Below are 14,845 nucleotides of genomic sequence, written 5' to 3' on the forward strand. Positions count from 1 at the left end.
AACCCAATTCTCAAATCCCACTATGTAGGACCCAAGAGAATCAGTGTTTTCCCACTATCAAAAAAATATCTGACTTGTCTGTCAAAATAAAGATCAAAACTTTCCCATGCATTTTAGGGGAGAGTCTAATTGCATTCAATCTGATCTATCTAAGACTGTTTGTGGTTGACAAGCATAGAGTACACTGAAGAAAATACGTCTGAATGCTGTAAGCCTGAATGCTGTGTGCTGTTTCTTTAATGTAATAAAGGATTTAAAATTAAGGTGGCCACGTGTAGCTCTGCAATCAGACATGATGAAATATTCGCTGCAACGCCTATCTTAAGGGCAAATGACTTTCTAACTTGCAGCCTTATTCATTTATTATTGAAAATTATCTGAACTATGGTAGAGTTTAGAGGCCAAGATCAAGACCTCATGGTGCTAGGTGCTCTACAAACACAAAGAGAAATAATTCACAATCTAAACGGGCAAGTATTGTTCCTATTTTACAAATGAGAAACTTAGGTGCAGAAAGACCAAGTGACTTGGCCAAGGACACAAAGGAAGTCTATACAGTGGAAATTAACCTCAGAGTTCCCAAGTCCAAACCTGTTGCCTTAACCACAAAGACATCTTTCCTCTCCAGCAACAAATGGTTTGCTCCAAGCTACCAGAGAGACCATTCCTCTCCTACCCCCACATATAACCACATGTGCTCATGGAGGTGCTCAGGGTGCAGCCTCCTAGCATTAAACAAAAAGATGCTACTACAGGTTGAATCTCTCTAATCCAGAACTCTCTTGTCCAGAAATATCCATCATTCAGAATGATTTTAATTAACCAGATATCCACTTTTTATGGGTGTGGCCAAGTTTCCCGCAGTCCCATAAAGTTTGTTTACAGCCACCAGTCCTAGCTCTCAGTATTCTGTTCTATTATTTAGCCCTAATTTACCCCTAAATGTCCTCTAACAGCACAGTAAGGAGTGGAAGTATTGGTAATGCTGCTAGACAATATTGACCTCCCGTGGTCCAGAAAATTCTGTCGTTTGGAATCGGTGAGATCCTGAAGGTTCTGGACCAGAAAAGTTCAACCTGTAGCAGCACATTGACCGTGAAGGTTCCTTAGTTTTGGTATTTTCTTCGTGCCACAGTCTACAAAAGATCAGATTTCATAGCATATGTCAAGACTTCTTTTTCCCCTAGACTTTGGCTAATAAGGAAAGTAGATTGTTTGCTCCTCTTGGGCAATTAATTTTGCTTTTCAGGTTCCTGGAAAAGTTGACCCTTGTATTTTATATGTGTATTCATACATGCAATACAAATAACTGGTGCAAACACCCAGAGATTTCTCTCAGTACAATATGATAAAATAAAATTTAAAAAAAAGCCAGGAATGATTACTATCACATAATTAAAAAATATAGGGTGAAATTCTGGCACCACCGAAGTCAATGACAAAACTTCCATTGACTATAACGGAACCAGAATTTTATCCACAGTTCTATTAGAACAAGCAACTAAAAAGCAATGGAACAACAGTGATACTTTATGGGACAACAGAATATCCATACCTTTTTCCACAAAGTTAACATACAGAGTAACATTTTGGTTGGAATCCTCCAGTGTTATCTCTTTCCCATTGAGAGTGTGGTAGGCTCTCTTGGCTTCTTCTGTCGACCCATATTTCACAAATGAATAGGGTTTATTTGGAGGCATTAAGAGTTCTTCCACCAATCCACATTTCTCAACTAGTCTGAGCAGCTGGTGTCTATTCACACCATTACCCAGACCTCCATTGGCAATGACCAAGCTCTAATTTAAAAACATTAAAAACAGACATTTAGGGGTCACCACTGATTTGTTTACCTGAAAGTAGCATTTCACAAACACAAGTGTCATAAAGAGAAATGAAGCTATTATCTCAAAATTGGTCTGTGATTATTGTTTGATATTCCAAAGGAAATGTTGACATTTCAATTAGTCTGCAGCTATCTGAGGCCCAGAGCTCATTAGTACAGGACACTTTTAAGGGATAGGCTTTCACAAAGCAAGAGCATTCAACCTCTGATAAAAAATAACATGCCCACATTTGTGTGTGCAGGCACCTCAACTGGGTCCCCAAACAAGCTATCAGTGTGTGTGTGGGGTGGAGGGCGGGGGAAATTTCCCATTTACAGTATCTGGATGATACATGCCTTGCCCCTGCCCTGAACATTCTTGTCCCTCAGCTACAAAGTTTATTTGTATATGCATATTCCGTAGCTAATGGGTAACTGTAAGCGCCATGCAATACCTTTGAAAGGGTGGAACAAACATAAATCCGATTATATTAACTGTATCTGCCTGATATGTTCCATTACAGTTGAGTGCTAGAGCTCCTACAAATGAACTTATGGAGAACTGAGCTCACAGCAGCCCATTTCTCAACTCCCCCAATAATTTTGGAGGGAGTAGCCATTGGAGTAGCTGCAGCATATGCTGGGTCCTGAGGAACCTTTTGTTGCCCCGCCACCCCAGGGTTGCCAGGTGTCCGGTATTGACCCGGACAATCCGGTATTTTTGCCTCCTGTCCTGTAAAAAATTTCAGAAAATACCAGACACCTAAAATGTCCAGTATTTTCTGGGGGGTTTTTCCCCTGCCAGGAGGCAAAAATACCAAACACCTGGCAACCCTCCACACACTCAGCAACCGGGCACAGCCCCTGAGACACTCCTCCCCCGGACTTAGTTGGTTCTGCAGAGAAGCTGCCTTGTGGCTCAATGAAGAAAACAAGATGGGTGCCGGCAAAAAGCCTAAAGACCTGAAGCAAGGGAAAGCAATGCCTTCCCTGGGTCTTAGTGCTCAACCTCTCCCCTATTCCTATCTCTATTCTGACTCTGCACGCATTTAAAGGGGCCATGCTGTTTTAATGCTGTTTTATTTTTTTATTTCTTTGCTTAATAACTCTCTGGGTCCTTTTTTTCCCCCTCACTCAACTTTGGTCTCCCCATTCCCCCCCCCCCCCAACCGAATTTTTTTCCATTTTTTTGGGGGGGGGGGGGAAGGCACCAGTGTTCAGTATTTTTGGTTAAACTAACTGGCAACTCTACCCCTCCCTCCCTTCGAGCAGCAGCCCCCAGGGAACTGGAAGAAACAGAATTCATCCCAGCAACCAAAGCAAAAGTTATTACAAGCTGTGGGCAGCAGAGAGTATCTTTTCATGGCAGACTGCATGGACAGCATCTTGGAGCCTCCCCCACCCACCCCCAACCTGTGGATTTCAAAATGGAGACCAGGAAGTGCAAACAGTGAAACAATCATTTAAAAATGAAGTTTTATTAGAAACTCACACATTCTATACTGCACCAGGCTATCTTCCCAGTGAGTACGTTGCTCTGTACCGACACAGCAGGGTAACAAGCCACCTATAAACAGTGAAATGTCCAGCGGGTAGAAGCTGAAGTGTGGCCCATTTACTACATTTTATGCAAGCTATGGTCCATGGGGGACAAAAATCACTTGTCCAAAATGGGGTGGAAGGTGAGGTAGGAAATGGATAGGCTGTATATTCAGGCTCACATAACAACTGGAGCTTCAAGTTACCTGGGTGGCGTGAGAGACACACTCAATGCCCTCATGCCTCATTACAGTGTTTCTGGCCTTGATCTGTTTTCTCAACAATTTCTTCTCTGATTTATTGCATTTCAGATTGTTTTGATCAGTGGTGTCCATTTCCATACTGGAGACTTGGAAAGACAAGGCCAGAGCAGAAGGAAGAAAATGTTCAAGATTCCTTTAAAACATGAATATGCCATTTTATTCACAGACATTTTAAAACAATTTTTAAAGAACTGCTGACAACATAAAATTCCTATGTAAAAAAATCCATTATTTCTATCGCTAGTAAAACCTCTGTTCTAACCCCACCTCTAATACAAAGGTGGGAGGGATAGCTCAGTGGTTTGAGCGTTGGCCTGCTAAACCCAGGGTTATGAGCTCAATCCTTGAGGAGGCTATTTAGGGCAAAAATTATCAGAGATGGTACATGGTCCTGCTGTGAAGGCAGGGGACTGGACTCGATGACCTTTCAAAGTCCCTTCCAGCTCAAGGAGTTAGAAATTAATGGAGATTGCCTAAATCCCTTACAGATCTTGGGGGAGTGTCTCATTTTTTCACCATTTGAAAAATAGAGAACAAATCTCACCTAGTTCACACAGCTCTGGTGAGATTATTCATCTCCCTCACAAGTCCTTATTTCAGATTGGAATGGGGAACTTCATTTAGTTCATGATTTTTCCAATTTTACAATTTTGGCAAGGGTGAAGGAGAGAGGATCACAAAATTAACTTGAATGCAAAAAATGAGTTTTCCCCTTCAGTTCATTCCCACAGGATTTTTTCCTAGTGAGTGAGTCATGCAAAATAAAAGGCAATCTATGCTACATATCAGGGAAGAATAAATTCTTAACCAACTAGACTGCTATGAGGGGAGCCGTAGGTATAGTATATAATGCCAAGGTTTATTATTAATTAGGGATGTAAGCAACTAAACTGGTCAACTATCCAATAAGCACCGTCTCAGCGGATAGGAGGGGCAGGGGCACAGCAGGGAACTAGTGGTGCTTCTGCCTTTGAAATGTAGCAAAGGCTCTTGCAACATTTCAAAAGCAGAAGCGCTGCAGGGAGCCTGAGGTGAGCTGGGGACTCAAACAGCCCCCCGCTTCCTGCTTCTGAAATGTACAAGAGCCCAAAAAGGCTCTTATACATTTCAAAAGCAAAGCACGGCTGGGAGCGCGGGGCCAGTGGGGGACTGAGTCCCTTGCTGGCTCCACACTCCCAGCATTTTGCTTTGTTGAGGAAGAACGGCTGTTACGTAAAAGGGGGGTTTTTGCACAAAAAGGCGCCATCTACATAGTGCTTTTTTGTGCAAAAACCTCTTGCGCAAAAGGGAAAGGAAGAGGAAATGAAAATGAGAGGACGACATATGCAAATGAGTGCTCCATTTGCATTTTCTCTTTCGCAAGATCATAGTTTAGACATAGCCCTACCGATCACAATAAGGCAAGAATTTTGCCTTATCTTTTTCCTCCTTACAGTGTGTTCTCTACCTCCTGCCATGTATTTTTCTGTCTCTTCTACTTTCTCCCACTTCTTTCTCTGACAGCACCAGTTAGACAGATGAGATACGACCATCCTTTCCCTTTTCCCTCCCCTACCCTTGCTAACCCTTTCCTACCCATCATCCCACTGCCCCAAACTGCAGAAAAGTTGTGGCAAGCACCAACATACTTATTTGTGTCACTCCATCCTCAATGCTTCATCAGTTTGTGTCTCTCAGATTATAAACTCTCCAAAGGAAGACTGTCTCTCAACCTGTCTTTGCAGCGCACCCTGCACAATGGGGCTCTAATCCTATTTGGGACTTGTAGAGCCAACCATGGTAAATAAATAATAACGATAAATAAATAATAACAATAGGATAGGTTCCTACATGACACAGGCAAGTGGTTCTTTTGCCCTGGACCTCACCCATTCTAGACTATGAGTGCATGTGCATAAAGGATTTTGAAGAGGAAAGGTCGAGTGTATGTGCATTCTGTGAGGTTAATGACATTTTATATCACTAAAAATGAACTTTCAAAAAATAAAATGATCTTTTTAATCCAAAACAAGGCCTACCAATTAAAATCCAAAAAAAATCTTTTCAAGCTCTTCACCTCCATATGTAAAAAACACAATCCGTACTAATCTCTAGAGACAGGGAAACATCCATTAAAACTAGGCCGGATCTTTGTCCCAGTTCCAGTGACTGACACAAAGAGATTTATAAGCCAAGTACTGTCTAAGCTAATTGGCCTGGTACAATAACTCGGGCTTTAAAGGCTCAGGCTTGTAAATCCATAGGTCCAGGCTCAATCCCCACAATAAAATCATTGGACTAGGTAGGGATGTATAAATGTGGTTAAAAATTTAACCCTGTTACTGCCAAAAATCAAAGCAGTTACATGCATTGCAGGCTCTGCTGTATAAAGCAGAAATAAGCTTTATACTGCAGAACCCATAGCATATCATCTCTGGGAGCGGGGCCAGCAAGGGCTGCTGACAGCCCTGCTCCTGGGGAGCCAGCATATAACCTGCAGTGGAGGAGGAGAACAGCCAGGCCCCCCACAGACAGAGGCAGGTGAGGAGCTGCTCCAGTTCCTACCAGTTAACTGGAACTGGTAAGCCTCGCTCACACATGAAAAGTAAGGTGTACAGGTTAACCTTTTACACTCCTAGGACCAGCAGACCTACTATGAAAAGAAAGCAAGATTTCTTAGATGGCACTCTGGAATAGGTCTCAAATTATACAGTATCAGCATCCTTGTATACAAATCTGTGCACAAGTCAGTCACTAAATACAAAACTACAAGAATCTGTAAAAAAAACATTTAAATGATGGTCAAATGAAACATGTGTAGCTGATACAACTTTGCAATATATATTATAGTGAAGTGGTTTACTTGATTATTCAGTAGAGGCAAATAAATTGTTATAAATCACTCAAAAAGCATGCAGATTATAATTATATATTACTTGCTCTTTCAATGTTACTGACATAAAATACACATAATTATGTCCCATAATTATAAAAGGAATATCTTTAAGAAGAACACAATTAATAAAAATGGAAATAAATTTGAAATCCTGAAATGAAACAGTGGTAAATTCCTTTCTAAAATGTTTTTCTCCCCACTTCTTTAATCCAAAGGTAAATTAAAATGCTTGTGAAAGGAAACATTGCTAGCAATGGAAAGTGATGTCCTCCCTCAATAGAACAAGTTCCAGCAGGGACAGCTGCAACAATGCTGTTCGGAAGATGTGTTTCTACTGATTACCAATAGGTGTGTAGGAAAATTTCTATACTCATTCAGGCCTTTTTGACGAGTACTGTCATGCAATCGTTGAACAATCAGGTTCTCACATTTATAACTTAACTCAGAAAGAGGTTCAGGTGCCCTAACACTCAGGTGGGGCACTGTTCAGATGGGAAAAGTTCTGCCTAATGAAATATGTCACTTACATGACCACGAACACAGCCATATGAAGCTACTTAATCCATCTTCATACCATGCATTTGTTAATGATTGGGCATTCACTGTCTCCCTTATGAAATTATTACAAAGGATAACAGATCTCAGTATTACACAGTCTCTTCCTATATTCAATCCTGATTTTCCTCTCCTGTAGCCCAGTACAGTACTCCTAATTTTAGTGTAATTGATCACTTGCCCTCCCAGAGGTCTCCCATGAATGAGAAGTGAGAGGAAGTTGTGGGCTCAATCCCAGTGGTGTCCTTTGAAGGGTGGTCCTCTTTGCCTAAGAAGACTGCAAGTTCAGAATACTTCTTATCTGAAATAGACTGTTTTGTTTTCTACCGCAGTGAAACACTTGGAGCATAGCAGTCCCCATAAGTGTGTTTCAGAATAAAGGAAAAAAGAATCAGCTAAGTAAAGACAAGGGAAACATACCCGCTTAACAAAATGTGGAGTGAATTTAGTTTTCACTTGCGAAAGGAGAGCATGGAGAAAAATGTAAGAACAAAGTTAAAACTCCAGTTTATCTCTGTAAGAACCCATTTTGAGAGATCAGTTACATAATTTTCCTTTGAGATATGACACTAGATGTCTTTTACTGCTGAAGCTATTATAATACTACCTGCCAAGTACAAGTAACAAAATAGTGGGAAGAAAGTTTCTGACAGAGAGAGACAAACACAGGTTAGATGAGCACACACACAAGAAATTAAAAAGTTCCTTCTGTTGAAGTGGGCATCTATTTATTTCAAGGATTTTGGCCTGATTCACTAATGAATCTCTTCATAATCAGCCCTGGACTGGAAAAGCAAAGGGAAACACAAACCAGAAGGACAGTGGTATGGACTCTATAGCAGGGTTAGGCAAAACATGGCCCACAGGCAGAATCTGGCCTACCAAACATTTGGATTTGGATCGCCATAACCCTCAAGGCCACCAATATCCCATGGCCCAGTGGGGTACTCAGGTAGAACATAAGAATGGCCGTACTGAGTCAGACCAAAGGTCCATCTAGCCCAGTAGCCTGTCTGCCGACAGTGGCCAGCGCCAGGTGCCCCACAGGGGGTGGACCGAAGACAATGATCAAGCGATTTGTTTTGTGCCATCCATCTCCAGCCTCTGACAAACAGAGGCCAGGGACATCATTCCTACCCCCTGGCTAATAGCCTTTTATGGACCTAACCTCCGTGAAATTATCTAGTTTCTCTTTAAACTCCATTATAGTGCTGCCTGACTGTTTCAGCACACTGCTCAGAGCAGCTAACTACTGGGGCAAGCATGTCTCTTCTCTGCATGCCCCTTGGGGGGAGGGAGGAAGCAGGTCTCCACGCACTGCCCTTGTCCCCAGCATCATCCTTTACAGCTGCCATTGGCCAACTGCAGGGGTGTTACTTACTCCCCTAACCCCAAGGGGCAAGCAGAGACAGACATACTTGCCCTAGAAGCTGGCCACTCTGAATGGCATGTGGGACCACGGCAGGAAAGCAGCCTGCCTAAGCAACCTGCCTGAGCATCCCGCTGGGCCACCAGTTAGGAGCCTGCTATAGTAAAGTGCCTCCCTGCCAGAGCCTACACCTGGCAGCCCCTTCTACACTCCTGCCCCAAGTCACAACCCCTTCTTGCACCCAAATGCCCTCCCACACCTTGTACCCCAACCTCTCCCAGACCCTGCACTCCATTCTGCATTCCCCACCCCAGGTTAGAACCTGCTCCTGCATCCACACCCCTTTTCAATTCCTTCCTGAATCCAACCCCTCTCCATTAATATAGTAGAAAAGTGTGGCCCGTGACTACTTACCAAATTCTTGGAGTGTCCCCCACCCCTGAAAATTATTGCCCACCCCTACTCTATGGGAAAGCTTGCGAAGTGCTTGTCTACAGATAGATACTGGACCTCATTCTCCACTGTCTTATACATTACATAGCCATTTACAGCTCAATTCTATGTCTTTTGAAAGCTATGACAGTGATAACTTTGATGGTGCAAAATAAAGCCTTTAGATCTGTACACAGTGATTGAAAAACTCTTATTTTGTAACATTTTACCTACTTTGCATAGATCAAAATTACCATAAAAAGGTACAAAACAATGGAGAATCAGAGCCATTATTACAGACCTTAACTTATTTGCATTGAAAAACCCCCCACAAAATACATGAAAATTAAAACAAAAACACAGCCATCATCATGCTATACTGGCACTTATAACTGTGAATATAATGATCTATATCATGCCACACTGAAGTTAATTGAAAGAGTTATTGGAGAGTTTCCCTTAACAATGGAAAACCTGGGCTGGCCTCATATGTTTTAGTCACAATTTCTGAAGAAAACAAAGTTCAGTTTAGCTTGTAGTTAGGTATGCTAGCTACCAGCAGATGGAGCACTTTACCCACTTATAAAAGGTTTGAAGGGGAGGGTTGGTGAGTTTTTTTCTTTTTTATTATAAGTAACCTCCAAGATTGATAGGTGCAATCAATTTCCCACTGACTTCACTTTGGGTTGTAGGTACTCAGTACTTCTGGAAAAGATGCACAGATAGAAAATGGAAATAAAAAGAGAAGGGGGAGAAAAGCAATCACTTACAATTCTATTATTGCAAAAGCGGTGAGGAGTCCCGTGGCACCTTACAGGCAGTCCCCGGGTTACGTACAAGATAGGGACTGTAGGTTTGTTCTTAAGTTGAATCTGTATGTAAGTCGGAACTGGCGTCCAGATTCAGACACTGCTGAAACTGACCGCCAGTTCTGACTTACATACAGAATCAACTTAAGAACCCCAGGCGTCCCCAAGTCAGCTGCTGCTGAAACTGATCAGCAGCTGATTCCAGGAAGCCCGGGGCAGAGCAACTCTGCCTGGGGCTTCCTGTAGTCAGCGCTGGTCAGTTTCAGCAGAAGCTGACTTGGGGACGCCTGGGGCAGAGCAGCTGGGGTGCTGCTGGGTTGCTCCAGTAGCGCCGCTCCTGGGTGCTACTGGACCAACCCAGCAGCACCCCAGCTGCTCTGCCCCAGGCGCGGGGAACCGCCGCTGCTGCCGCTTCAATCTGGGTGCCTGTGGTCTGCTGGGGACGGTCCCCAGCAGACCACAGGCACCCAGATTGAAGCGGCAGCCGGGGCGGTTCCCCGCGCCTCTGAGGCTTTAAAGGCTCTGGCAAAGCCTCAGAAGCGCGGGAACCCGCCCGGTGCCCCTGGTCTGCTGGAGACGGTCTCCAGCAGACCAGGGGCACCGGAGCAGCTTACGAACGGGGCTTTCTCGCCCCGACTTCCGGGGCGAGAAAGCCCCGTTCGTAAGTGCGGATCCGACATAAGTCGGATCCGCGTAAGTCGGGGACTGCCTGTATAGACTAACTGAAGTGTTGGAGCATAAGCTTTCGTGGGCAAAGACCCACTTCGTCAGATGCATGACTTAAGTGGGTCTTTGCCCACGAAAGCTTATGCTCCAACACTTCAGTTAGTCTATAAGGTGCCACGGGACTCCTCGCCGCTTTTGCAGATTCAGACTAACACGGCTACCCCTCTGATACTTGAATCCTATTATTGATTATTTCCATAATTTCTTGATGTTTTTAATACTGTACATAAAATGTAGTATATTGATGATAACGTGCCTTACAACGTTTCACAGTTAACTGTCAAGCCAATATATAACTTTTTATAGACACAATAGTCTTATTTTATTAAACTGCCATCTTACAATGAGATGCATGCAGGCAATTCCTGCACAAACACATTGCAGCATCAGGGCTTTACTGTGTAAGATTGCCAACATGAAACTCTAATGGTAACAAGATGGACTTCAGCTTAAATCTACTTTACATTTATTTACAAACTCATAGCTTATAATTGGAGATGAGCTCCAGATGCAAGTTTCAGACACATATCAGGGCTGCAAATATCAAAGTCTGAAGAGCTTTGAATCTGCTATTTACGGTTTGAATCTGGTTTGGATTTTAAAAACGGACTCCCAACATGCAGGACTGGCCAGATCTAGAGGTCTGACTGGGGCTCAACCTGTTATGAACTATAATAATTACAGAGATGATTATTTATTCATTCATCTGTCAAGAATACATTGGGTTTGTACATGGTGTTGTACGAACACACAGAAAGAATGTTCCCTTCCAAAGGGAGTTGACAGGCTAACTAGAGAAGGCAGGGAAAAGGTGGGAAGTGGTGCTTAATTTGTAATGCAAGAGGTGCTGGAGCTCAAGCAACTTTTTAAAATTCAGAACTTTTGCCGCAAGTGCCGGGGCTCAACCTTGGCAAGCCTTCTGACACAGATTAAGCACTGGTAGGAAGGAAAAAAGAAAAAGGAAGTAACATACTCGATATACAGGCAGTCCCCGGGTTACATACAAGATAGGGACTGTAGGTTTGTCCTTAAGTTGAATTTGTATGTAAGTCGGAACTGGTACATATTGTAGGGGAAACTCTAGCCAAACATTTCTCCAGAGCTCAGTTTTATTCTCCCACACCTCACTTCCCTCAGTTCTTTATTCTCAAGCTGAGGTGTCTGCTGAGAAAAGCCGCTCCACGTCTCCCTGGTCTGCTGGGGGGGAAGGGGGGCGCTAGCTTTGCATCTCCCTGGTCTGCTGGGGGGAAGCAGCTAGTGCGGGGGTTGCCTCACCCCGTTTGTAAGTAGGGATCCGATGTAAGTCGGATCCATGTAACCCGGGGACTGCCTGTAATGCAGAGATCAGCAGCAGAGCATGAACTGAACACATCACCATCTCAGCCATATGTAGTATCTACAACTAGACGGTGCTGTAAAAAACAGTGTCCTCCTTGTACAGCACACATGCACAACTGCACACACAACCCTTTTGCCAAGGAAAGCTTACATTCTGGAAAGGGTGTGGGTCTTTTCCATGTACGTGAACCTAAGGAGCCTTATACATCAGCCTATGTAAGCAAGTACTTACCACAGGAGAGGGACAGAGCAACAGAAAGCCGGGGGAGAGTCCTCCTGCCTCTGGCATGGTGCGCTCCCTACACACAGGGATTCCCAGACCCGCCTTCTTCCGGGGGAGGTAGAGAAACGCATGGTGTCCTAAAGCCCCAGTTATGTATGTGTCTGAGGGGGCCTGAACCACCTGCTGAGACCCCACTGACCCCTCCGCGCAACGGGCCACATCCACGCCTGACCAGAAGCCAGCCCGGCCCCTGGAGCTGTGCCCGCCGCTGGAAGGGGCGGGGGGAGTAAAAAAGCACATTACCTTGCTGGAGGCAGCCATGCTGGGACTTGACTACAACTCCCAGGAGCCTCACTGCCTACCGCTCCCATCATGCAATGCCGGGGCAGCAGCTTCCCTTCCCTGTTAACCCCATAGTTCCCACGCACCCGGGCAGCCTCATCGTCCCCTGAGCGCGCACCCTGCAGCATCCTGGATGCGGGGTGTATTAGCGTCCCACACGGACATGGGTGTGGACGTTTATTTCCAGGGGCTCCCAACGTTTTCCTTCAGAGCGTCCCCCCAACGTGCTATAAACCCTCCACAGACCGCCCGTGGCACAACTGCCGTTCTCCATACCCAGTAGGGCTGTGTCCAGACTCAGGGTTTTTTTCGGAAAAAGTAGCCTTTTTCCGAAAAAACTTCACCTGCGTCTAGACTGCAGCCGCGTTCTTTCGAAATTAAATCGAAAGAATGCGGCTTTTCTTTCGACGGCGGTAAACCTCATTGCACGAGGAAGAACGCCTTCTTTCGAAAGAGGGTGTTCTTGAATGTAAATAGGGCTTCTTCGAAAGAGAGCATCCAGACTCACTGGGTGCTTTCTTTCGAAAAAGCGGCTTGCTCTTTCGAAAGTTCCGCGTGCAGTCTAGACGCTCTCTTTCGAAAGAGGCTTGCAGTCTAGACATAGCCTAGAGTAAAAGCCATGGCGGGTGTAAAGCCAGCAGGTGGAGTAGAACCTGGGAGCTTACTGCATGAGCCTCTACCTACAATACGGGTGGTGGACCTAAGGCTCAGAGTCCCTCCTGCACGACTGCAGGGCTGGAGTACCAAATCGCCAAGCCTGGGTTCCACTGGGCTCTAATGTGCCAGTGGAATGTGACTTTCTCCTTCTCAGTCAGGGGTCACATCAGTGAGGTTGCAACATCATTCACTCAAATTTGGTCCAGTTGCCCCTGCAGTATAACAGAGATGTGGGCAGGCCAAACCTGAATGACAGTGTGAAGCAATACACTGAGTCACAATGCCCAGAGCAGGCAACTAGCTCTAACTCCACAGACCAGAGCAGTCATTGTGAGTGATTACAGGGCAGGTTTGATGGTGGTGGGGTCCTTGGGGCATTTTAAATCAGCTGGGGGTGGCAGGCAGGGCCGGAGGAGTAGGGTGTGCGTCTTTACAGTCTCACTTATGAACCAAGCTGGGACTAGAATTGCAATGCTAGGGCAGAGCTGTGGAGGATACATGTCAGAGAATGCAAAAATGCACCGGTCAAATGCAAAGAAAGATAAAATGCAGTTGGTGGGTCACCTTAGTAAAAAGTTTGGGAACCACTGCTCTGTATATTCTTTCCTTCTGTTTATCTATCTTCCTTTCCCGCAACACACTCTCATCCCCCATGCCTCCTAATCTCCTCTTCCGGTGACCCACAGTATCCCAACCACATGCTCCCTTCTTGGGGCCACCAGCCCTGTCTCCCAGTAGAACCCTTGGTTGTCCCCTCACACCCTCCCAACTTCCATCCCATTTAGAAAAATTCCTCCCTACACTTGCCCCTGATTTCTGTTCTGCATTGACCACCCTTTGCCTCTATATTTCCTCTTCCCAGAACCAGGGCCATCCCTAGGAGGGTGTGGGGAGGGGATTTAGGTGGGGGAAGGGTTCAGGCTCTAGGAAGGAGTTTAGGTGCTGAGTGCAGGCTCTGTCTTAAGCAGGGCATTTTTGGGGCAAGAGGAGGTGTAGGCTCTGAAAGGGAGCTTGGATGCAAGAGGGGAGTGGTGAGGCTCTCGGAAGGCTTAGGTACAGTTGCACAGGGCCTGGGGTGCAGGCTATTGGATGGAGCCTAGGTGCTGGCTCGGGCCTGTGGCAAAGGGTGGGGGTTCTGGGTCCAGGCTCTGGGAGGGAGTTGGGGAGCAGGATTGGGGCTGGCGGAGAGGGTTCAGGTTCTGGAAAGAGTGGAGTGCACAAAGAGGTGGGGTGAGGAGGTGCCACACTTACTTGGGGGCACCTCCCTCCTGCAGTGGCTTCTGGGGGGTGTAGGTCTCTGGGTGCTGCTGCCCATTTGTTGCCTCCATGTATCCTCCCCCCTGCCTCCTCCTGGTGCATCCCTTGGCCCCGCCTGCCACCCCCAGATGATTTAACATACCCCAAGGGCCCCGCCATCACCACCAGCAGTGCAGCAGGGTTAGAGTCATTCCCCATGGCTACTGGCATGTGTGACCCTGTGGCTGGAGGGTTGTCTCTGTGCGCTACTCCCAGCTGCTGGCAGCAATGCACAGCATAGACACCACCCCTCCTCCTTCGGTGCCGCAGGGATGCTGCACATGCCTGCAGTCATGAAGAGCAAGCAGCAAGAAGCTGTTCTAACCCTGCTACTCTGTGGGTGGTAGCAGTGGGGCTCCCTGGGGCATTTTAAATCTCCAGGGGATGGCAGGCCCATAGGCAGTGAATTTTGGTGAAGTGTGACCAGGGCCAGGAATATTCCTGGTGCTGGGGCACCACAGCCCCATATAATTTGTTGCCTGTGTTTGCTGTCTCCATTTTCTCTCAGCACCTGTCCCCCAAAACTAATCCCCTAATTTGTTTCCCCACACCTACATTCTTTTTTGCAGCTCTTCCCTCCAGTACAACGCCAGAGGAGA

At 45.7% G+C, this 14,845-nt stretch overlaps 1 protein-coding gene across 8 annotated transcripts in view; it reads right to left on the reverse strand.

Annotated features, from left to right (window-relative positions):
• Nucleotides 1-12,372, reverse strand: part of ALKBH8 (alkB homolog 8, tRNA methyltransferase) — an 81,217-nt gene extending 68,845 nt beyond the window's left edge. The window contains exons 1-3 of one of the 8 annotated variants that reach the window (XM_089775686.1): nucleotides 12,255-12,372; nucleotides 3,568-3,757; nucleotides 1,556-1,796 (exon numbers count right to left, since the gene is read on the reverse strand). In XM_089775686.1, coding sequence (XP_089631812.1) covers nucleotides 1,556-1,796; nucleotides 3,568-3,757; nucleotides 12,255-12,325 — 502 coding nt within the window. In that variant the 5' untranslated portion in view covers nucleotides 12,326-12,372. Of the gene's footprint in view, nucleotides 1-1,555; nucleotides 1,797-3,314; nucleotides 3,539-3,567; nucleotides 3,758-9,435; nucleotides 9,703-11,960; nucleotides 12,232-12,254 lie in introns of those variants that run through there. The other 7 variants (XM_089775689.1, XM_089775685.1, XM_089775688.1 and 4 more) reach the window with 7 other exon arrangements.
• Between the last annotated feature and the right edge of the window lie 2,473 nt (nucleotides 12,373-14,845).

This window comes from Pelodiscus sinensis, chromosome 1 (genome assembly GCF_052426305.1).
Source record: "Pelodiscus sinensis isolate ZL-2025 chromosome 1, ASM5242630v1, whole genome shotgun sequence".
Taxonomy (NCBI): domain Eukaryota; kingdom Metazoa; phylum Chordata; order Testudines; family Trionychidae; genus Pelodiscus; species Pelodiscus sinensis.